Genomic DNA, 24,317 nt, shown 5'->3' with positions numbered 1-24,317 from the left:
TGATGGTATCTCATTCTCATGATAAAAGGCTGAGAGTACCAAAAAAAAAAGAGCGTACTTATTGTTTTATTTCAACTGAAGGTTTACTATAAAAAATGTTTAAAATATTTAGAAACCATATGGCTTTTCCTGCATGCCTCCTGTTATTCTCTCCAGTGTGGATTGTTGTCTGGATTACCAGGTTCATCCAGTTGTAAGACAGCTCTGCTTGTGGCTGCAGAGGACTCATGAAACAGGGGGGCAGTGAAGGCCCTGCAAATGGTGGGTTCCTCTGCAATGGGCATAACATTTAGGCACCAGGTCTTTAAATTCAGAACTGTATTACAGGATTAGATGTTTTAGTTTTAAAAATCTATTTCAAAAAGCAGTATCTCTAATCAAGAAGACTAGTGTAGAATTCACTTATGTTAGTAAAGCAAAAAAAAATCAATTTAATAAAAATTTTAGTAAAGATGCCCAGCTGGTGTGGCTCAGTGGTTGAGCATTGACTGATACACCAAGAGGTCGCCAGTTCGATTCCAGGTCAGGGCACATGCCCAGGTTGTGGGCCTGATCCTCAGTGTGGGGCATGCAGGAGGCGGCCAATCGATGTTCTCTCTCATCGATGTTTCTATCTCTCTCTCCTTCTCTAAAGTCAGTAAAGAAAAAAATTAAAAAAAAATTTTTTTTAGTAAAGATAATGGCAGCTATTGCACATTTAAAGTGTTTTTCTGTTTGTATTTTTGGAATGTAAGTCAGGTTAATACAAAGACTATATGTTACTGCATCTCTTCAAGTGATCCTGAAAATATTAATGTTCAGGCAAGAGACACTCCCATGGGGAAAAGCATTTAGATATTCTTTTGTGGTAAGAACAAATAAAGGAAGTCAAGGTCAAGTAAAAGTGACCTAGAAGAAGTATTCACCAAACCAACAGTAATAAGTACAACTGTCCCCCCAACCCTCAGGCTATCTCAAGGATGAGTAATTTTTGATGAAAAAATCATGATTTTAAAAATGAATCTTTCTGAACATTGAAATATACATTTTTAAAATTGTGAATATTATAATACAGGTTCAGCCCTTCTTATCAGTACTACTAACTAGGGTCTTATGAACAAGAAATCACTAAGTTGTGTGTGATTAGGGCCAATGACTTGGTTATGACCCTGATCTTCTCCATGTCCTTCTCCCTAGGTTGGGCCCATCCTAGTCCTGTGTCAGGCTGGTCATCAAGTACAACGGAGAATGTTGTCTCCAGGAGCCGGCTGATTGGGCAGAGTCCTCAGACAACCTTTGTCTTTCTTCTGGCCCAATTTCTAACCCATTAGGCATCATGCTTCATGCCCCATTTTCATTATAATCTTTCAAAATTCTGTTTCTGTGTATTTATTTATTATTATTTTATCCTCACCCGAGGACATTTTTGTATTTATCTTCAGATAGAGTGGGAGGGAGAGAAGGAGGAAGAGAGACAGAGAAACATCGATGTGAGATAGACACATCGACTGGTTGCCATCCACACAACCCCAACTGGGGCTGGGGACAAACTGCAACCAAGGTACATGCCCCTAGCAGGAACCGAACCTGGGACTCTCTGGTCTGCGGGCCAATGCTCTGACTGCTGAGCCAAACCGGCTAGGGCTGTTTCTGTGTATTTAAACCTTATACTTTATATCACACCATTAACTAGGACAAAGACAATTCTCTTTGTCTTAGATGGCAAACCATGATGCTGCACTCCACTAATGTGCCCTGGTTCACTTGTACATGATACACTGACCACTAAGCTGTGTTAAATTCGGTGTCCTCCTCCAGGCTTTTGACCCTGTCTCTAGGGACAAGTCTCAAATTTCTCAGTTCTCTTATTTTTTATTCATTTGGGGCACATGGCAGAAGATTCTGTTTCCTCCTTCACTACATCTATCTTGCTATTACATGAGCTCATTAAATATTAACAGATTAACACCCAAGCATCTATTTAGTCTATCTTATTTTAAAAGTAAATGAGGAAATAATAGAGTCTTGAGAATAGTCATATTTTAGGGGGAAACTTGACTAAGAAAAGATATCTAAAATGTTTGGCTTAACAGCAAGTACATATATATTTCTATAATCCAAACCCCCGGTTTTCACAAAGTTCAATTCCAATGAAAATAACCCGCAAATGGAAGTTCAAAAACATTTGGTCACATTTTTGGAAATCTTTAACTCACTATATCCAATTGTTTTATTATTCTGTGACAAAAATGTCATCGTACTGTAACTGAATTCCATGTTAGCTATGAAAAACATTTATCATACATTTGCTTCTGCCATAGTGCTATTCTGTTTTTCTGATACTCATAAACCAAGTAATGAGGGTCTTAAAGTGTAAAAAGTATTTAGGGCTGTTATGAAGATCTAGTTTGCTAGTCAATTTTTCACATAAAAAGAGTGTACACACTCTTTCCATAAAAAGTAATTATTGTTTCAGATGATGAGGTCTATATAAAACCATCTCTATGTAAAATTCTGGTGTTTTACCTTCACATTTCTGCTTTTGTTTGGGTTATAAAAAGTTAAGGACACTAAAAAAAAGTCACTAAATTTCAACAGTTGTTAAAAGTCACATTCTTGGAACTCTGAACTTCAGATAGTACCACTGTCTATACAAAACTTGATGCTATTGTGCATCCTAAATTAATCTTTTACTTAATCAAAATTTTTTTCTTAAATCAAGTCATTTTTTAAATTGAGGACTTATTTGTTATTTATTTTTTATACAAGTTGTTCTCAATCATTTAGAAACTATGACAATTTATCAGTGTTTGGCTTAATGACAATTTTCTGAAATCATTTCTATGGATTATCTTCCCTTCCCACATATTCACTTACCATTTAACATGGTAAATTAAAAAAAAGGTTACAACAGATGATGATAATGTGATGGACTTTTATGTATGCTTGTATATTTGCATTTTGATAAGAAAGCTCTTACGTAAGTACACAGATTTTTAACTACATACAAATATTCTTTAGCAGTCTCTTGCTCTGTCTACGAACCATTCCATTTGTTAAAAGTTACAGTATTAGGAAGGCTAGTTCTTTTTATAAGTAAGGTTGACATACTGAGAGTCAAAATTCTACTTCAACCATTGGGATGGAACTCTTTCTAAAATGCTTTCTGTCTTTTGAAATTGCTAGTAATACTTTTCTTGATTATAGAGGGTCAGTATTATGATGATCAGTTATTAGAATATATGCAACAGACAAGACATTGAATGCCTATGATAGCTTTTGTCTTTTACATCCTTGTAATTGCTATTTCTAATTTTTCTGTCCTTTCTCTTTGCCATCAGAGTATTTATTCTCCCTACTTATGGCAGATGTGCATCCCTGTTCACAAGAGGCACTCTTGCATGTTTTTTTTAAATCCTCACCTGAGGATCATTTTCCATTTATCTTCAGATAGAGCAGGAGGGAAGGGGGGAGAGAGAGAGAGAGAGAGAGAGAGAGAGAGAGAGAGAGAGAGAGAGAGAGAGAGAGACATCAATGTGAGAGAGACACGTCGACTGGTTGCCACCCACATGACCCCAGCCGGGGTTGGGGACGAACTGCAACCTAGGTATATGCTCTTGGCTGGAATCAAAACTGGGACTCTTTGGTCTACAGGCTAATGTTCTAACCGCTGAGCAAATCTGTCCAGGGAAATTACATTGCTTAAAATCAGACATGGACTGGGAAATCTGATGGTGATAGTTGTTACACTTTGTCGAAAATAAAGAATGATTTTTGTGATATTGACTTCATCTGCTCCAGACCCTTCTGCCTCTTTTTTTTTTATCCTCACCCGAGGACTTTTTTTCCGTTTTCTGTTTTTGTTCAGATATAGTGGGAGGGAGAGAGAGAGAAACATCGACATGAAAGGGACACATCGAGTGGCTGCCACCCGCATGACCAACCAGGGCCAGGGACAAACTGCAACTGAGGTACGTGCCCTTAGTGGGAACTGAACCCGGGTCTCTCTGGACTGCAGGCAGATGCTCTAATCGCTGAGCCAAATCGGCCAGGGCTGCCTCTTTATTATTAGTCTTTATTCTATTAGTAATAGAAAAAAAATGACCAAATAAATGTCTTCTGGATATGTGGGGATAAATTTCACATTGGGGATAACTGTGCTGAACTAATATGCAGGTTTATGCATTGAAAACAGTCAGCAAGATATTACTGCCAGAAAATATTGAAAAAAATTTTAGTATACTTTGTCCATAATTATTTTATAATCCAAAGTAGGAGAGAACTGTTGAATATCAAAATAGCATAAAATATTTAATTTTTAATATTTTAAGAAAACCATCATTTTCTTATTCCAAACACCTAAAGACCCAGAAATACTACTGCAGCTCTCCCAGCTGACCTGGTTACCTGTGAGACACAGAGCCTGGTAATTTAAAGAGAAAGTTCAACACCGCAGGGACCGTGGAATTGGAAAATCCTGTCAAAATAGCAGCCTGGAAAGCACTGATTGAGTTTGGAAAATGAAAAGACTATAGTTTAACATAACTCCTTTCTGTCACAGGGGTAAGCAGTGGGTACAAGGAAATAAATGGACTTGACTTCTGCCTTTAAAGTGTTTACAGACCAGATTCCTTTCTGGAGGACATTCTCAGTAGCTCAGTAAAGACTGCTATACATAAATGAATAACTGGCAACACTGATCTTTAATTTTGGTGTGGTTCTTAGTACCTAACACAATATATCTTTTTTCTCTGGTTGCTTTCGTGATTTTTCTCTTTACTACTGATTTTGAGCAATTTGATTATGATGTACCTAGGTACAGTTTCTTCATATTTCTTGTGCTTGGGGTTCCTTGAGTTGCTTGAATCTGTGAGTTTACAGCTTTCATTAAATTTGAAAATTTTTCAACCACTAATTTTTTAAATAATTTATTTTCCTGTTTTCTTCTTCCTTTATTTCTCCTCTCATTTGGGGACAGCAATTACACATAGGACAGGCCACTATACATTTTTCTCTTTTTTCTCCATGTTTCATTTTTGTAAGTTCCTACTGCTGTTTTTCCAATTCACTAATCTTTCCTTCTATATTGTCTAATGTGCTGCTAATTCCCATTTCTATGTATTTTTATTTCGAACATTGTACATTAACTTTAAAAGATTTTTTTGGATCTTGTTTCCCATGATCCCAATTAACTTTTTGAATAAGCAGAATACAGAGTTAAACTTTTAAAGCAGAGGTTGTAGTCTTACATTCAAAATCCTTTAGACCTCAAAGATAGGTCTCCATTTTTAAATTGTTATAAGAACCTGAGTATTTCTCAAAGGAAATAATATTTCAGTAAAACATCCTAGTTTAAGAAGGCATACTTGATGTGACAACATCTAGATGGCACTGTGTTTGAGGTCAGACTCATGCCTGCAGGCCAGAGCCCACTTTCCTATGCCCATCTTCACCAGTCCTCAGAGTCATGGCAGCTGGGTGGGGACTTGCAGCAACTAAGTACCCTTGACTGTATATACTGACAACCGCTTGGCCAATGACATCTTGCTTTCACCTCTGCATCCAGGGCCATGATTGACCATAATGTAGTGTGAAGCAGCCAAAATCTTCTGTTTAAAGATGGCACATCTGAGAACATAATGAGGCCCTATAATTTGCCCAGGGTCACAAAACTTAGAAGAGGTAGAGTCTAGGTTCAAATTATGATTTGAGTCAAAGCTTCCTAAATTTAGAGAGAGATATGATCTAAGGGTTAGTTCAAGGAAATGATTTCCATTATTATCTCTTTCCTACTCATACACAAATATTCTGTAGAATTTTGCCTGGCATAACTCTGCTTCTGAAACTTTTCTATAGTGAAAACAAGTGACAACTTCACTTGACAACTTCACGTCTCCTTACCCAACCTGAATTCTTTCAGTATAACAGTAGGGAGGTCTATGAGCAGAGAAGTAAAGGGGCAATCTGTTCATTCCTAAGAGTCTCAAATGAAGGGCTACGTAGGCCTGCCCAGGCATCTGTCACCAGATCCTGGGAAATATTCTCAGGGACTAGGCCCTAAAAGTTGGGACGTGGATGTCACACCTGAGAAAGAAGGGAGTACTACTGCTGAGACTGTAGAAATGTAAACAAAGGATCACACACACACACACACACACACACACACACACACACACAGAGGTGTGAGAAGAAGACAGATGCTGAAAGGTATAAGAAGAAAGGATATGGTTGCATGATAATGCTGAGGCCAGTATGTGTAATGCCTATGGTATTGAGCTTCTGAGAATTATCTGTAATTACCTGCCTATATTAACACCGTTTTAAAGAAAATGTTAAAAGAAAGAGTGATGATGCATATTCCAAACCCAGGCTTTAATATTAAACGAATGAAAAATGGATGGCAGACATGCAAACTTCCTCTCTTGGTATTCCCCACCCCCCATATGCCCTCATTCTTCTAAGAGGTTACACGTTTTTATGCAATAAGGCAAGTTAGCTCATGTAACAATGAGCAATCAGACTCAAGCATTCTTTGCTACGGTGAATCCCTTTCTATCCAAAATGAGGATCATGGAAATTTTCTGTGAAAACCAATCAGGGACAGTGAGTGTTTATAAGGACTCTAATATTCCCAATCATATATTTGTTTTACTCTAACATTTTTGCCAAAGATAACTAGCACTACTACTCTTCTCTGTAAACCAATAATTTAAAAATTCAAGAGGCTCTTTCCCTCTGGGAACAGGACCACCTACAACATTATAGTGATTCATGTGGGTTTTTATATAAGACGTTTGGGTATCAGCTCCCTTAACAGTCCACACCAGTGTTTTGAAAAGCATAAGCAGCCCTGGCAGGTTTGGTTCAGTGGCTGGAGCATCAGCCTGTGAACCAGCGAGTCCCAGGTTTGGTTCCGGCTAGGGGCACGTACCAAAAACAGAAAAGAAAAGAAAGGCGTCAGCATGTCAGTCTCCTCTGAGAAGGAAGTAGCTCAGCTACACCAGTAGAATGGAAAGCACATCACAGCATTTTCAATGACTGTACTTACATCTATCCATCTGTGTTTTGTACTGATGTTGAAGGACCCCTGAGCCCTTAAAAAGAATTTTTCAAAGAAATACCTTTTCTAAGTCCAATAGTTCAATGTAACTGGTCTTTCTTTAACATCCTCAAAAAACTTGATTAGAATTGCATTTGTCAAAACTGGACTTCTGTTATTTTCTAAGGTAGTTCTCATAATCCCAGATTTCTTTTTTATGGTAACAAACTAGTCATACCTTCCAGCTCCCTGCAGCCAAGTTCTGCAGGGCGCCCGCCGCCCCTTCCAGCGTGTCTGCATTTGAGCACTCAGAGAGCAGTGTGAGGTAGGGTTTGACTATTGATGGGTGCCACAGCATCTGGATCCCTTTTGGTGGTTCTGCACAGTCTGGAAGAGGTCCTACTCCATCCCACTAGAGGAAGAAAAATGAGAGAGTAAACATCTTTAACACCAGCACACTTCCCAATACTGCCTTCTGTAAACATTACAGACGCTAACAAAAGCAGGGTGCCATAACATTTGGTGAGTATGTCCTGCATTTAGGGTCATGCAGTAGCAGTCCCCAAATAGAAGAGCCATTCCTGCCCATTGGGAGCTTATGACGGAGGGTGAAGGGGGCTGGAGCATGGACGTAAGTGAACGTAACTGGCAGCAGAATGGATAAGCTCCCTGAGAATAATTCTAGGTCATCGCTATAGGAAGGAAGGAGAAGAGATGGATTAATTTTGACTGAGCAGGAAGGACGGAGGCAGAAGAGCAAGGTGTCATATTTTACAGTTAGCATACTATTGACATTACATAGTAGTTAGTAACGATCAAATGCCTTCACTTCTTATGCATAAATGTAACCTCTGATAAATTCCTATATAGCTTATAAAACACAGGTTTGTTTGATTTTGAGTCTTATCACTGTATCTATGGGCTTCAAACAAATGACAGAATGAACACAAGAGAAAATTGCTATGGTTTATTAGATGCATTGACATAGTACAGGCATACTAGACTTCATAGCAATTCTGATAGTTAAGTTTGCTTTAAATGGGATCTAATAAATAACAGAAAAATGTGTAATTGAAAATTAATTACAAATAATTTAGAAATTATGGCTTATTGCTTTGAAGACCTTGTAGAAACTTGGGCAAGTGATTACAGTAAAAGTTAAATGAACAAAGCAGGATACAAAATGGTATGGGGTTTGTGCTTTATAGCATGTAAAATGCATCATAAAAACCATGTAATGATAATAAAAATGTACTAATAAACTATCTTTCATTTTTTTCTTCATTTCAAGTTTTCTGTTCTATTACTTTCATTAAAAATATTAAAAACTGTAATATTGATTCTGATCTTTATTTATCCATAGCCTTTGTCTTTTGTGAAAAATAAAGGCAATGAGTATAATGAGGGTTAGAAATGAAGTAAACTGTATGTATAGCAAAAATATTCCCATATTCGCCCTGGCCAGTTTGGCTCAGCGGTTAGAGCGTCGGCCTGCGGTCCGGAGAGACCCGGGTTCGGTTCCCGCTAAGGGCACGTACCTCAGTTGCAGTTTGTCCCCGGCCCTGGTTGGTCGTGTGGGTGGCAGCCACTCGATGTGTCCCTTCACGTCGATGTTTCTCACTCTCTCTCCCTCCCACTCTATCTGTACAAAAGATGGAAAAATATCCTCGGGTGAGGATTAAAAAAAAAAAAAAAATTCTCATATTCGCTTTTGAGAAGAACCACAGTAAAACAAAATAACCCTACATTTTAGGGTGGAAGTACTGTTATTTAATTGCTTTATTTGCAAGTTATGAAAATTTTACTAGAAGAAAATATAGAGTTACTTCATACCCCTGTAACATAAAAATGGAAGTGTTGATAGAGGTAATGTAAAGTTATTTCACCGTCACAAATAATTTCAAGGATTTCATCATTTATTTAAAAAAACAAACCCTGAAAATTCATGCCTTGTTTTTCTCTGTTACGGTACAGTTTAGTTTAAGCTAAGGCTACATCTCAGAGATGAATGACATTCCTCAGGTGGATGATAGGCATCCCACTAAAGGTCATTTTCAGTGAGAGTGTCACTCAATTTCTTTCTTTTTAAAAAAATCCTCACCTGAGGATATTTTTCCATTTATCTTCAGACAGAGTGGGAAGGGGGAGAGAGAGAGAGAGAGAGAGAGAGAGAGAGAGAGAGAGAGAGAGAGAGACCCATGTGAGGGAGACACATCGATTGGTCGATTGACTGCCTTCTGCACAACCCCGACCAAGGCTGGGGACCGAACTGCAACTGAGGTACATGCCCTTGAGTGGAGTCAAACCCACGACTCTTTGGTTCGCAGGCTGGTGCTCCAACCACTGAGCCAAACTGGCCAGGACACAGTTTCAACTTTCAAACAAGAACATTCAATGTGGAAAACTTCTTGTTGTTTTTTTTTTAAATTAAAGCCACCATTCAAAGATGACTTTCCATCCGTGCAAAGCCTATCAAAGAAACCAGCACATATCTTAAACACATGTTTAAAAATCTGAAAGTGGCCCTGGCCAGTTTGGCTCAGCAGTCAGAGCATCAGCCTGTGATCGAGGGGGTCTTGGGTTCAATTTCCAGTCAAGGGCACGTACCTGGGTTGCAGGCTCCATCCCCAGCCCCAGTCGGGGTCATGTGGGAGGCAACCAATCCATGTGTCTCTCTCACATCATGTCAATGTTTCTCTCTCTCCCTCTCCCTCCCTTCCATTCTTTCTAACAATAGTAAATTATCCTCGGTAAGGATTAACCAAAAAAATAAAAAATAAAAAGTGAACTGGCCTTGTCACATTGTACCTGGTTTATTATTTGAGACTGGCTCACTCCGCGATTAGAAAGGAGTACAAAGAAAAGAGCTGTTATTCCGTAGGCTTGTTGACGTCTATGATGACACACAGTCACGCTGACTTCTCGAAGGAAGCCAGCCTGGGGTACTGAATCTGCTAGTACAGCGTGAAATGGAAAATCATTTCATTTGGGTTTACTTTATTTTTTATTTTGTCACTTCCTTCAAACTTTTAAGATCTCATTTTTATACAAAGATTTAATACTATTGAGAAAAACTAGTCTATGAAATTTAGTGCTCAACACGGATGAAATTTCCCTCCCATGAAAGAGCTAACGAAATGCAGTGGAACGTGTAAGTCTTTGCAGGCTCCTTACACCACGTGACAGGCAAACTCAACAAAGGACAGCAGGCATGTGTCCGTGTTCGCTGCGTTCCACTGTGTTCTCCTTTTCTAACCTCTGCACAACAAAACAGGATAAACGGCCAGATCAGTAGACAAGTTCCTTCTGCTCTGACATGTGTTCCATGTAGCTCTTAGATACCTTTTATTAAGATCCTTTCTTAATGATTACATAGAGAATCTGAAGGAAATAAAAGGAAAACCGATATGATATGGATAATCTTTGATGGCAGCTAGAGATGGAATTCAAAGGGGAGTCTCATGCTGATGGCACCCTGGCCTGTCAATATTGAAGAAAAAGAACTGTTTCAAATCAGTCCAGGTGTCTGGCTTTTATCTAGATACTTTATTCAAACCTTTGAGTTAAAAAGGGAAGAAGTATCAATTATCCATTAAGAAGCTGATTTTCGACATCCATAGAAGTCTTAAGAGTTGGACTAACATATTTGACGTTATGTCGCCTGGAGAATCAACATAATAGGACTAGGTAGGGGGGTGGTGACCTCAGGACCGGGCTGAAGCTGGGAAACAGTTCTTCACATGCTAACCTTCTTCTAGAGCGAGGATCCACAAGAAATCATGGGCTACACAACGCTTTTATCAGGAGGAAATGTGTCATTTATAAACTTAAACACAAGATGTATCTATCCTAAAAGTTCTACAAAACCAGCACACGGACCAAAGGCAAGCATGTTAAATCTTTAACACGGTCAAAACACAAGGATCATCCTGCTGCTTGGTCTTAAGAACACAAGACTAAGTTAACAAGCCTTATGCAAACTGCTTGTTTTGGACTATATCGTGAGGGCATATTATCAAAATTCTTAAAGAGCTTTAAATATGAAAATAACATATAAAGAAGCAAAATGTCATCAAGTCAGGAGAGAGAACTCTCTATGTAGTGAAGACAGGGCACAACCAAAGGGACAAAGTATTTCCAAAAAACAACAGGGGCACTGCCAGAGAGTCTCTTCTGATTATATTATCTGCATTACTGCCAAGTTGAGACATACACACACAACCACTCACACATAAACATATAACTGTGCGTTTATATATCTTCATTTATCAGGTTTAAATTTAGCTATCAAGCCCAGATGAAAGGAAAAGAAAAAGAAAAAGGAGAAAGGCGGTTGTGATTTTAAAAAGTTTTATTCCAGCTTGAGGGAAATTTTCAAAGAAAATATCCCTTTCTTCTCATAGTTTTACTCTTCACACTTGATAGTTAAATAAATGTTCCTCAATTTTGTGCACATTTTACATTTTCATCTGTTGCATTTCAACAAATAAAATTTGCAAAAGTTCTAGCAGCTGTAGATTCTTCTTCTTTTTTTTTTTAATCCTCACCCGAGGACATTTTTTCATTTTTTTGTTCAGATAGAGTGGGAGGGAGAGAGAAAGAGAGAAACATCGACGTGAAAGGGACACATCGAGTGGTTGCCATCCACACCAGGGCCAGGGACAAACTGCAACCAAGGTAAGTGCCCTTAGCGGGAACCGAACCCGGGTCTCTCCGGACCGCAGGCAGACACTCTAACTGCTGAGCCAAACCAGCTAGGGCAATTCTTAAAGGTATTACGTAAATGTTCAAATTATATTTTGTGTAAGTCATTCCTATGTTGTTAAATAGGAAAAAACAACAATGTATTTTTAACTTTGAAGTTCCTCTTATTCATTCTCTTGTTTATAAGGATTTACAATTTTACACATATATTTAGAGTTCATGAAGCTGAAGATTAAGGGGTTACACAGAGTTTTTAAGATGTTTTATGGATAACACTGGATTGAAGGCTTGTGTGTCTGAGATTCACACATCAAGGCCCTAATCTCCAATGTGATGGTATTTGGAGGTGGGGTTTTGGGGAGGTAATTAGGTTTAGATGAGGTCGAGAGGGCGAAGCCCACTTGATGGGACTAGTGTCCTTATCATGAGATGAAGGGACCAGGTTGTCCCTTTCTGCCTTGTATGCACACAGCAAGAAGACAGCCGTCTGTGAACCCAGAAAGGGCCCTCAGCAGACCCCAAACCTGCTGGCTCCTTGATCTTGGACTCCCAGCCTTCAGAACAGTCATTTACGTATGCCTGTTGTTTAAGCCACCTAGTCTGTGGTGTTTTGTTACAGCAGCCTGAGCTGGCTAAGACGGCAATCATAAAAAGGACTAAGAAACTTGGTATTAGGAGGGCCCTTAAACTACACCATGACTATTCTGCCATGACTTGCTCTTGGGGACAGATTGACAGCAAAGCAAAAAACAAAAACAAAAACAAATGTGTGGCAGGATTATGTTTCCAACAGATCACAGAGCAAACCAATAGACTGATCTGTCTTGCCCAATGGTGCCATACTCAATAACATATTCAGTATTTTTCTCACTGGCTCTCAATGCATGACTGTATGACGAGTGTCAGTAAACCAAATCAGTGAACAGTTTAAATCACTGTATAAAATTGAGAATGTATATTCTCTCTCAAAAAAGGCAATGCTCAAAACTTCTTAGAAAAGAGGAGAATAATATTCTTCCCATTTAGAAGCCAAAGGGCTACTGAGATTTGGACAGGGTGCTTCCTGATATGGTCCTAGGCAGGCAAGAAGAGACAGGCTGGCCACTCTAAGAAACCTCTGCTGAAGAAGAAAATGACACAGGTGTGGGGACGTGTTCAAGGTGTGGGTTAATAAAAAAAAAAAAAAAAAAAGGAAAAAGCTTTCTTCTGATTTACTTTTAATACTTTTGCTTCCCTCTAGGGCTTAAATTCTATTTAAAAGATTTCTATCTTAGTGGGCTTGAGGATGGAATAGTGAAAGCCATTTGCTCCTCATAGAAAAAGAAAGATATGACTTAGGGATAAAAACCAGAGAGTTCAAAAACTAGAAGGTAAAGGTGTCCATACACATTACAATGAGACTTTGTTAACTGGGGTTCTTTAAGGGATGGATGCTCATGAGACCACTCGAGTGGTCAAATTCCTCAAAGCCCCTGTTGGACGAGAATTAACAAGAGGACTTCAGCTTCTCCCCTGCGACGGAGCTTACACCTGACCAGGCTCCATCTCCAACGCACTGGGCTGGCCCCTTGGAGGTGCTAACAGCAAGGGCTCACCTAATCGGGAGAAGGCTTTGCATTTCAGGGGAAACGCTGTAACAGGTTGCCCCCCCTCCCTGCCCCACGTCACAGCCACTCAGGTCTACGTAGAAAAAAGGGCTTTTACTGCTGAGCTGTACCCTTGAAACACAAACAGAAAAGGCCTCTTCCCTGGCGGAGTTCCTCTCTATTGCCTAGAATGCTCTGCCGAGGAGGGGGCGTTGCAGTCACCACACACCGGCGGGCTTTTATTTTCCAGGGATGTCAGTGAAATAAACCATAGACCCGTGACACTGCAAGTGGCTCTGTGGTCACAGGAAGCATTCTAAGTCCCACTCTTCCCTCCCAGGGGAAGTCCCACATCCCAGGGACGAGATGCTGTAGGACGTTCTAAGAAGGTAAACTGTCAGGGGATTTTTCTCTCATGCAGGGTTTGGGTTAATTAGGCTGCAGTCAGTACTAAGTACTTCGAAAAGCAACGACCTAAACACAAGTCCATTTGCTGTCTGCCGTTTTTGCTTGACTTGGTCTGAGCAGCGGTGTTACTAATTGCTTTTGCCTTTATAGTGTTTCATGATCACTTTCGGCTTTTTTGGAGGGGGGATGGGGAGAGAGATGCGAAACAGAAGGGATGGTTTTATAAAACTTCAAACAACTGTAAAAAGCCAGAATGAAAATGATTCTTGTGTTGACTCCTGGGGATTAAAAAAAAAAGTATAGCTCAGATGTCTGAATGTCCCTGGGGGCTGTTCAGAAGATGCCAGCGACAGGGCGGCTGAGCTGTGCAGAGGGCAGCAAAGGATGCTGGCGACAGGAGTGAGCTATATGTATGAGTGCACATTGTTTCCAGGCTCACCTTGCAGAAGACAGGAGGGGAGTTTCATTTGCAAGATTAGATACCTGCATTAAAGCAGAGACAGGGTATGGTGTTTTCTCAACAAAGCCTCAGAAGAAAATCCAAACTCAAGAGATAGCTTTGTTAAAGGGCACACCCTTCCCTTAGGAGGAGGTGGGAGGGAGACTGGTAGTTCTGCCCACTGGCACAATCGGGCCAGTGCTGAGCCACAGAGAGTTGTTATCAAGGCTGGTCCACATCACCAGGCTCACCTGCCCCACCCCCAAGTGATCACAATGGAATGGACTGAAACGCCAGTAACACTCACCTAGAATTCTCTCTGCTCCTAACTTCCCATCCACTTGGGCCATGACTCTCCCCATTATCTGACTTTTAAAGGACCTCCTTCAGGTAATCTTCTAGTCTCATTTACTTATATCTTTGGTGATATGTCCCTCAGAGATAACCTAACACAGTCAACTGGGATGATTTTACCACGTAAGGAGACACATGGCAATGTCTAGAGATATCTTTGGTTGTCACAACTGGGGCAGGGGTCACTATTGGCATCTACTGGGTAGAAAGCAGGGATGCTGCTCAACATCCTACAATGCACAGGACAGGCCCCACAGCGCAGAATGATCCAGCTCAAAACGTCAACGGTGCCAGGTTGAGAAGCCATGGTCTAGTAGAACATGACACAGAGTATTTATTCACAGGCGGAGTACTGCACGCTAAAATGTAAATAAGGACACTAAAGAAGACACTTAAAATAAAGTGTTAAGTCTGTAAATTCATGGAAATTAGAGGAGCAGCAGTTTGAGGCGAGAAGACATGTTTTATATGGCGCAGAAGACGTAGAGGAATCTCATTCATTCCTGAGCACGGCACAGGAGAGTCACCACATGGAGATGTGCAGCCGTGCTCTCTGCAGGCTCCCGTGATTTGTCGTTTTGAGGACATGAAATACCATATCTTGACTCACCAAGCTCCCGGCATATGGTGAGTGAGACGCTACCGGAGCCGGTCATGAGGAACGAGCAGCAGCAGACATCAGCAGATGGTGAGAAGTGAAATGGTATTAAGCAGCAAAAGGAAAAGGATGGTTACTAATTAAGAAAATGAAAACTGTCTTGAAGAAAGAAAAACAACCTGTGATATTACGAAAGGCATCAAGAATGTCATGAAGGACAGCTCCGTCAAGTGACAATAAATCAAATCAAAATGTGTTTCAACTCTTACTGGTGCCTAGAGTGATTAAGGTAAATGTTGGCGATGTATCCAAAGCCTTAAAACATTTATTTGGTCTAGATGTTGCACTTTTAAGGATTTATCCTTGAGAAGTAATTAAAGATGTAGGTGAGATTTAAGTGCATAGATGTTTGTTACAGTTACATTAGTTAAAATTTAGAAGCAATCTACCTCTCTGATAATTGGGATTGGTTTGCACGTCACAGGATAACACTACAGTGGGATTCTTGGTAGCCCTTCCACACTGAGGAGCAGACTGTTTGCTGGCAAGGAAAGAGGTCACGCCGAGGCAAAGGATACACTGCCGTACAACCGTGTGCAGAGTGAGGCAGAGTGGGCGTTGCACCCACAGCTGTTCTCGCCTTCAGTGATGTGCCAGGGAGGGCAGTGGGTACAGTTACCTGGGGGCAGGTAATCAGGGGCTGCACTGTTGGCAGAGAATTTGCCATAGTAAAATGAATAAAAGCTGGTCTTTTTTTACCATTATGTGCAGGCAATTCTGAACTATTTCAGCAATAAAACATGCCTTATCACAGAGATGAAGAGCTCTTACTATAGCCCCTTAGTGTGTACCTCAGCCTCTTAGTGTGCACCGTATCCCTTTAGTGTGTACCTCAGCCTCTCAGTGTGCACCTCAGCCCCTTAGTGTGCACTGTACCCCTTAGTGTGCACCTCAACCCCTTAGTGTGCACCATACCCCTTAGTGTGCACCTCAGCCCCTTAGTGTGCACCTCACCCCTTAGTGTATGTCTCACCCCACTAGTGTGCACCATACCCCTTAGTGTGCACCTCAGCCCCTTAGTGTGTACCTCAGCCCCTTAGTGTGCACCTCAGCCCCTTAGTGTGCACCATACCCCTTAGTGTGCACCTCAGCCCCTTAGTGTGTACCTCAGCCCCTTAATGTGCACCTCAGCCTCTTAGTGTGCACCTCACCCCTTAGTGTATGTCTCCCTCCCTAGTGTGCACCTCACCCCCTTAGTGTGGACCTCACCCCTTAGTGTGCACCTCACCCTCTTAGTGTGCACCTCATCCCCTTAGTGTGGACCTCATCCCCTTAGTGTGTGTCTCACCCCCTTAGTGTGCACTGTACCCCCTTAGTGTGTATTGCAACTCCTACTATGTACTGCACCCCTTAATATACACCACACCCCTTTTCCCCTTAGTTAAGAAAATACTCTGAGGTGGTTGTTGCACCACACTGACGCTACACCTCCCAGCATTCCTTGCAGCTAATGTGATCCATAGAGACCAAAGGGGTTTGAGCAACAGTGACACGTGATGTTCAGTTTGGCCCATTTCTGCTCCGGAACTGTGCATGTGAAGGGCCATGAGGAGGAGAGATCCTCTTAAAGGAGAGACTGATAGATCTAAGGAGCCTCTGGAGACTGCAGAGTGGAGCTGCTGCAGCACTGACCTCCACTTACCTGGTCTGAGAGCCTATGAACTGGGCTTTCATATGGCCCCACTCCCACTCTAACCCGTGTAATTGTATCTTAAGCAAAGGCGAGCCTGAATGTGGAGAGACAAAGTATCTGAAAGGATATATGTTCAGGTATAAATAGTAACTGTGGCTCTTTCTGGGGTGGTGGGGCAGGACTGGAGGTATGTGTATTATTTTCTTCTTGTATATTATTGCTATTTAACTCATATAATATTTATATGTTAAGTGTGCATATATACATATATTTGTATTTATGAGTAGCATCCATTTTGTCTGAAATAAAGAGAAACATTTAAAATGTAGGTTTAAAATTAAAATCGCTAATGTGATTTTCAATGAAATTCATTTTTGTGTTTCGGGACATTGATTGTGATTTAGTCTGAGTCTCATTTTTGGGCCAATGGCACCCACCTGACGAAGCGGGCAGTGTGTGAAGCCTTTAGGGAGGTGCTACCTAATACAAAGTCCTGAAAATGCACAGAAACTGTCACGGTGATGGGATTTTGTGACATCTGAACCCACCACATAGGTCATGTGTTAACATCTTCAGAACAAAGCATTTTTAAGTCTGACATGATGAGAGTACTGCCCTTTGAGACGCCCACGCACACTGCTGACATGGACTGTAAGTTCTCAGATGATGACGTGAGAAGGAACGATCGTCAGATTTGGTGGTGATTTCAGATCCTGAACGTTGACTGACGTGTAACACAATGCAGCGTTGCCGTGAGTAGCTGCAGAACAATAGTTTGAACCACAGTGGGAAGAGAAGGCTGACGTGTAACACAATGCAGCGCTGCCGGGAGTAGCTGCAGAACAACAGTTTGAACTACAACGGGAAGAGACACTGACGTGTAACACAATGCAGCACTGTCGCGAGTAGCTGCAGAACAACAGTTTGAACCACAATGGGAAGAGAAGATTTGCGAAATCTTCTTGGCTCACAGTGGCCCTTGGAGGCAAAGAGTCACCAAGATGGAAATGGATGAGGCTGGGACAAGTCACAGCTATGAACACTTACTCAAAACACCCCAACAACAAGAGCTGAAGGCCACCATGGGCCCCAGACTGACTGTCACTCATTCAGCATAGCTGGCGCTGGGCACTGGGCTAGAGGCTGAAGACAGAAGGAGACCCCACAGTCCTGCCCCTCAGAACATTCACTCTCCATGGGGATCGACTGTGTCAGAACTCACAGTGTGATGAGCACTAGAGAAGTTTAAGTAAAACCAAGTGGAGGTCGGCTAGAGAGTGATTTATTTTTATTTTTTAATTCTCACCCCAAGATATTTTTCCATTGGTTTTCAGATAGAGAGGGAGGGAGGAAGGGGAAGGGGGGGGGGGAGAGAGAGAGAGAGAGAGACATTAATGTGAGAGAGACACATCAATTGGTGGCCTCCCGCACGACCCCAACCAGGGCTGAGGATCGCAACTGCAACCAAGGTATGTGCCCTTGACCAGAATCAAACCTGTGGCTCTTTGGTCCATGGGCCGACACTCTAACTTCTGATCCAAACCGGCCAGGGCTGGAGAGTCATTTATTACTTGAGGGAAGTCTTGAAAGGCTGGAGATGATGTTTTATTTGGTCCTAAAAGATACTTCTTCCCAGCAGTGGGAGAAGAGGAGCGGAAGGCCAGTGGGAGGAGCAGCCTGAGCAAAAGCTCGGCGGCTGGCCTGAGCCGGGATGTGCACAAGGAAAAGGCTTTGGAGGTTCTGTCAAGATGTGTCTACTACCAAGGAAAGTATAGGGGGGCACTGAAGGCATAAACAACCCTATAAACCCAGCCACTTTAAGCTGACGCTGGAGATCCCCAGAAGAGGGGGTGGCGGGGGAAGAGATAAACCATAGAACTTACATGCCTGTATGCATGAACAATGAACATGGACAACAAAACTGGGGACAGGGCGGGCGGGGGGGATCAGTGGGGGAAAAAGGAGAAACATCTGTAACAAAAATAAATAAATTAATTAAATAAATAAAAGAAAAAGATGACGCTGGAGCTCCAAGCCAGGGGAACTGCCTTGCATGTCTTACACCTCAGACATTTGGAATGTTACAGACAGGGCGAAAGAACCTTTGGCTGGGCCTAGGACAACACTGTGTCCCAAAGAACTGTTTGCCAAAGTAACAAGAAAGCAGTTTTGACTAGTGGACTGGAGATGATCAGACAGAACATTAAAAACGTTGTTTAGAACTAGCATCACTGCGTTATCTGCGCCAATAGAAATGCCCCCCTCTGCTGATGTAATTGTTCCCTTCCCTTCTCATAAACTCCCATTGCCTTTGTCTCCTAATTGGAACATTATTTGGACTTCAGCCTGAATTCATGATTCCCAAATAGTTATTCTCATTGATTTAAAATAAATACTTGTTTGCCTCTTGCTTTTAAAGTCCCTTTTATTTGTAAGTTAATGAAGGTTTTGTACAGAGGCATATTGCTATTGCTTTTGCACATAAAGTATCCTGGTGACATCATAGGTGAAACTTGCTGCTAGTTATGCATGTGACATCTACGATAAATGAACAAGGTGAAAAAGAACAGTAATACTTACTCTTAAACTGACTAGAATGCAGTCAACTGTGAAACAGAGACCATCAGGGGAGACCGTCTACCATGTAAAAGGCCTGGGTCAAAATCATCTTTGAATTCTGATGGGTTTATGTCTATGTAGCTGGAGATATATCCGTGTGAATTTAAAAATTTACAAGTGATATTCAAGCAGAAAAGAGAGGTTTTGAGTTCTAGGGGATCTTGCTTGTTCTGTTTTTCTCAGTGCGATTGTCTCTACACCGTCAAGTTCACACGGAAGGGGTCTTGAAGGCCCAGGTCTGGTCCGGCCAGCGGCCAGCAGTGTCCTGTTGTCTCTGCTCTAAGAGCACCACCGATCCTGGGGCCCAATCACAGGAGCCTTAGCTATATTCCAAATCAAAAAACAAACAAAAAATGTTTATTCTACAAAATGTGGGAAAGTAAATAAATCAACTCTATTTCTATTTCCCTGGACCCGAACCCTAATCTTTGGATTACCACCCCTGCACTGCTGTCCCAGGCTGTTGGCACAAAGCCCTGCTAGGCAGTGAGCACCTTGCCAGGTGAGATGTGATTCTTGGCACATGACATGCGGATTGCTTTGGCGGAGGTTCTGACCAAACAGGGCTAGAGAAACTAGCAATTTCTTATAATTCAGCAACAGGCTCTGAACACACGCTGGAGAATTAATGAATTTGCAAAGCCCTTTTGGACCACAATATGATGCATAGAATTGTCAAATACTTCACACACAGAAGCTCATTGTCTGATAATTCTAGTACATCTCAACAGCAACCACATTCGAAATAAAGTATGAGTGAAGCATATGTCTGTATCACATATTTTCTTGAACTATCCCTACCAGGGATCTAAAAGAAAATGTCTTTGAGATCTTTATTATAACTAAATCTGGCCTGAAGAATGTTATAGTATTTTCCTTAGGCACAGGATATCAATGCTAAAGGTAAGAGTCAACATAAACTTCTGGAATACAGAAAGTTCCAGAGATAATCATTGATCCAACTATGGTTTTCATCACTTTTGCTTCCTGGTAAAATCTTTTGCTCCTCTGTTCTAGGAAGTCTTTGTTATGGATTAGACAACTTTACATTTTACATAGCCCCTGTGCCTTCCTCTTAGGCATCTTAAGTTTAAGAGAAGAAAACTTATACATTTTTATAAGCAAACATTAACTTAAGCAGTTAGTGACTTTTTGAATACCTTTTTTTTTTTTAAACAGCATTTGAAGAGATTACAAATGTAAGGCCCATTGCAGAAAAAAATTTAAATACATAAGCAGAAAAAGAATCAATCACAATCTTCTGCCTTGGATGCTACCACACATTTTCTAGAAACATACTTTTTTGTACATGCATAGGTTTTACATTTGCATATGGGACAATATTTTACAAAACTGGCCAAGTTTAATCTACATTAGATCTATGCCTGTGTGCACACCTACTTTAGTATCTCTTTCTTCGCTTAACTTTGTATCATACATTTTCTCTGAGCACTACAAATTTTTTTAAACCTGACTTTCCCAGCAGTAGAGATCCCAGAGGATGGATGCTATCTGACAATCTTTAACCTAGAACTGTCCAGAAGCTTCTAGATGTAGTTAAATTTCTTTGCAGGTTCCGCAGGTAACCTGACCTGGTTGTTCGCAAATATGGGATGTCCCAGAGTCCTGGGAACATTTCTCACCTTGCTGCAACCTGTTAACGGTGGTGAATCAGGGCCTGGGCTCCGTCTCTCACGCGAGGCAGTCAGACTAACTCCTTGAGACTCCTTGGCCCCTTGGTTGGAATGGTGGTCTGCTCTCCCCAGTGCAAACCACTGGAGGAAATCCTCAGGATGGAGCACGTTTTTCCTGCTGAGACCCTAGGCTGGCTCAAATCCCAATCTTTTCCAGCAGGTGGCGCCATCTTGACTCTCTTCTTTTCCCAGGGACCAGCCACCAGGTCAGGAGGCCCCTGGATTTGACGGTGCCTCCTATTCTTCTCCTTCTTCACTTCATCTTACGACTCCCACCTGCACTCTCCTCCCTTGTCCAGGACTTTCGGGTTTTACTCCCTTCCATTGATTTTTAAAAAATTTTTATCCTCATCTGAGGACATTTTTGTTTTTATCTTCAGATAGAGCAGGAGGGAGAGAGGGAGGAAGAGAGAGAAAGAGACACATCGAGTGGTTGCCACCCACACGACCCCAACCAGGGCCGGGGACAATCTGCAACCGAGGTACGTGCCCTTAGTGGGAATAGAACCCGGGCCTCTCCAGTCCGTGGGCTGATGCTCTAACCACTGAGCACCAGCCAGGGCCCTTCCATTGATATTTAAAGGCAGAATAGTTTTTATTTTTGACTGTCTTTAAATATATTGAACTTGACAATACAAACTCACATGGCTTTTCAAAAAAGCCTAATTATTATCTGTTTACATTCTACTAGGCTTGATACTTAAGTTTTAGGCCCTTCAAAATATTTTTGTATTACAGAGAGTCCAGTAAAAAAGCCTTTTAAAAAACTACCACTTGTTGACATCATAACTTTGAAGCATCTTTAAAAACAACAATATTCCACTGTATTTGACTTAGAGTAGTTTCAGCAAAACTTACTTTAAGAAACCTTCATTTGGCTCAGTGGTTAGAGCGTTGCCCATGGACCTAAGGGTCACAGGTTTGATTCCCAGTCAAGGGCATAAACCCGGGTTGTAGGTTTGAGTCCTGGCCCCAGTAGGGGTAGTGAGAGAGGCAACCAATCAATGTGTCTCTCTCACTCGATGTTTTTATCCTCTCTCTCTCCCTTCCTCCTACTCTATCTAAAAAAAAAAAATCAATGGGAAAATACCCTCAGGTGAAGATTAACAACAACAAAAAAAGAAACCCTTTTTCTTAAAGAATATTGTAAGGGAAAAAAAAAAATGAGACAAACGGACCATATAAATTCGCATTTGGACTGACAAAAATCACAAAATTCTATTAATTACTTCACTTTACTCAACTCAGAAAAAAGCTCATTGATGTGCTAAAACATGGGTCAAAGGGCAGCTTTCTAAGCCTAGGAAATGACTCCCCAGAAGGTTCCACGGTGCAGCTCATGGCTTGAAAGCAGGGCTCTATTTTGGGGAGAACATACAGGAACATTCTCTTCTGACCTCTGATTTCTCTGGACCCAACCAACTCCTAATCTCACGTGTCACTTGAAAGACTTCAAGCCAGGTGAGCACCCCTTGGCAAAGGTGGAGAAAGGGGTCAGGGTTCTGGGCAAAGTCTCACTAAATGAGACACCGGTGACAGGCGCAAGGAACATCAGAAGGAAGCACCTGAGAACACGAACAATAGGCTGGAGAGAAAACCTTGAAATCAGAATGACTTCAGTCTCAGTTTGAAGATTTTAGTCAAGGCCAAGGTTGTATTGCGGCCATTTCTCAATCTGCCCCGGCCTGCCTGGAGGTCCCAAGCCCTTGGGGGGAGTGGAGCCCCAGGGACTACGATCACTGGGCAGACCCACTTTCCTGCCTACATGCTGTTCCTCCCTTCATTCATTACTGCTCACTTTTCAGAACAGGGCAGAGATGGGACTGGGCTCCACGGGATCACAGTACTGCAAAAGGAAACCATGAGAAGAACCACTCTACCTGTGCTGGGCCATGTTTAGTTTACTTGATATTGAAAATGTTCAGAACCATAATGGCCTGGCTCTCTTAAGTTCAAGGTAGGAAAACTGAGGTATCTGACATCGCGTAGTAAAACACCTGTCACACAGTAGATGCTCAATAAACACCTGCTGCCTGACCACTGTATTCCCCTGGTGCTATGGCTTTAAGGGGCTAAATTGAGAACTACAGCTCGATCCTCTTAAAAGGCTCCTCCGACTCAGAGAGAGGACACAGTGCACCTGACCCACAACCGGAGAAAACACGGGGCTGGGAATCCAGTCCTCAGAGTACAAGGTTATCATCAAGGAAGCAATATGCACATATTACCTAAGCTACAGGCGTGTTGACACTGGAACATCCAGGTCTAGTTGTAGAAGTGTCTAGCACAGCCCCCAGGGCCCACAAGCAGCTGGGGAACTGGAACTGGAAAATGCTAGCACTGATGCATTCAAGTCAAAGTTAAGAATTCTATTTAAGAATGCATTCCAATCAATCCTTACTCTTAATAAAATAGTTCCTTTAACCCTTACTCAAAGTGAAGTGATTTCTAAAATAGTGTTTGAAATGCTGTGCCATGATCTAAACATACTTCGCTTATTTATTTTGAATTATTAACCTGGCAAGAGAGAGTGCTGTGGGTTCCATTCCATTTTCTCAGTCATCCAAGGCCGAGGACGGTCAGATTTTGGGTCTGTGCAACCCACAGCAGTGGACGTAAAGTTGGACATATGGCCAGTGTCCAGGGGAAGCTGGACACATGACCACCGTGCCCAGAGATGGGAAACCCAGGGGCAGGGGTGTCTGGTCTGTAGCAGGATGGAAATTTCTTTCCATTACTCTCTTTCCCCGGGGGGAGGGGGGTGAGCGTGGCTGGTGGGTGAGGGGTTCAGCTCCAGAGGCTCCTGGGGAGAGGAATAGAGGCTGTTCTGATTCCACTAAGGCTACTGGCCTTAACCTCACTTCAGGGCAACCTACTTACAGCTGCTCAAGATAAAGGCCGTTTGATGTTGCAGAGGCCTCTCCAGTTGGACGGCTTTCTGAATTCATGAGAACCGCCCCCAGACCAAGCTCCTAAGGTCATTCTGCTGCAAGGACGAAGATTCTCAGACTGCCACCCCATTTCCCACAGTAAGTGCAAGATCCCAAACCGCTACGTGGAACACATGCTGGGCTTTCACGCCCCTCCCCTTGGCTTCCTTTCTTAGACCACACCTACTCCTCATCCCAACCACCTGCGGGCACCTCACCCTGACCCCACAGGGACCTCCACAGATGCGAATCCACTCGCGGAAGGAGGGCGCCT

At 42.0% G+C, this 24,317-nt stretch overlaps 1 protein-coding gene across 5 annotated transcripts in view; it reads right to left on the bottom strand.

Moving 5' to 3' along the window:
- CTNND2 (catenin delta 2) overlaps positions 1 to 24,317 on the bottom strand; it is an 858,429-nt gene that overhangs the window by 104,953 nt on the left and 729,159 nt on the right. For all 5 annotated transcript variants that reach the window (XM_036280167.1, XM_036280169.1, XM_036280166.1 and 2 more), the window contains one exon: positions 7,257 to 7,430. In XM_036280167.1, coding sequence (XP_036136060.1) covers positions 7,257 to 7,430 — 174 coding nt within the window. The remainder of the gene's footprint in view (positions 1 to 7,256; positions 7,431 to 24,317) is intronic.

This window comes from Molossus molossus, unplaced genomic scaffold (assembly GCF_014108415.1).
Source record: "Molossus molossus isolate mMolMol1 unplaced genomic scaffold, mMolMol1.p scaffold_m16_p_3, whole genome shotgun sequence".
NCBI lineage: Eukaryota > Metazoa > Chordata > Mammalia > Chiroptera > Molossidae > Molossus > Molossus molossus.
The sequence above is the reverse complement of the archived record's forward strand: the minus strand, read 5'-3'. Positions and strand labels throughout refer to the sequence as shown.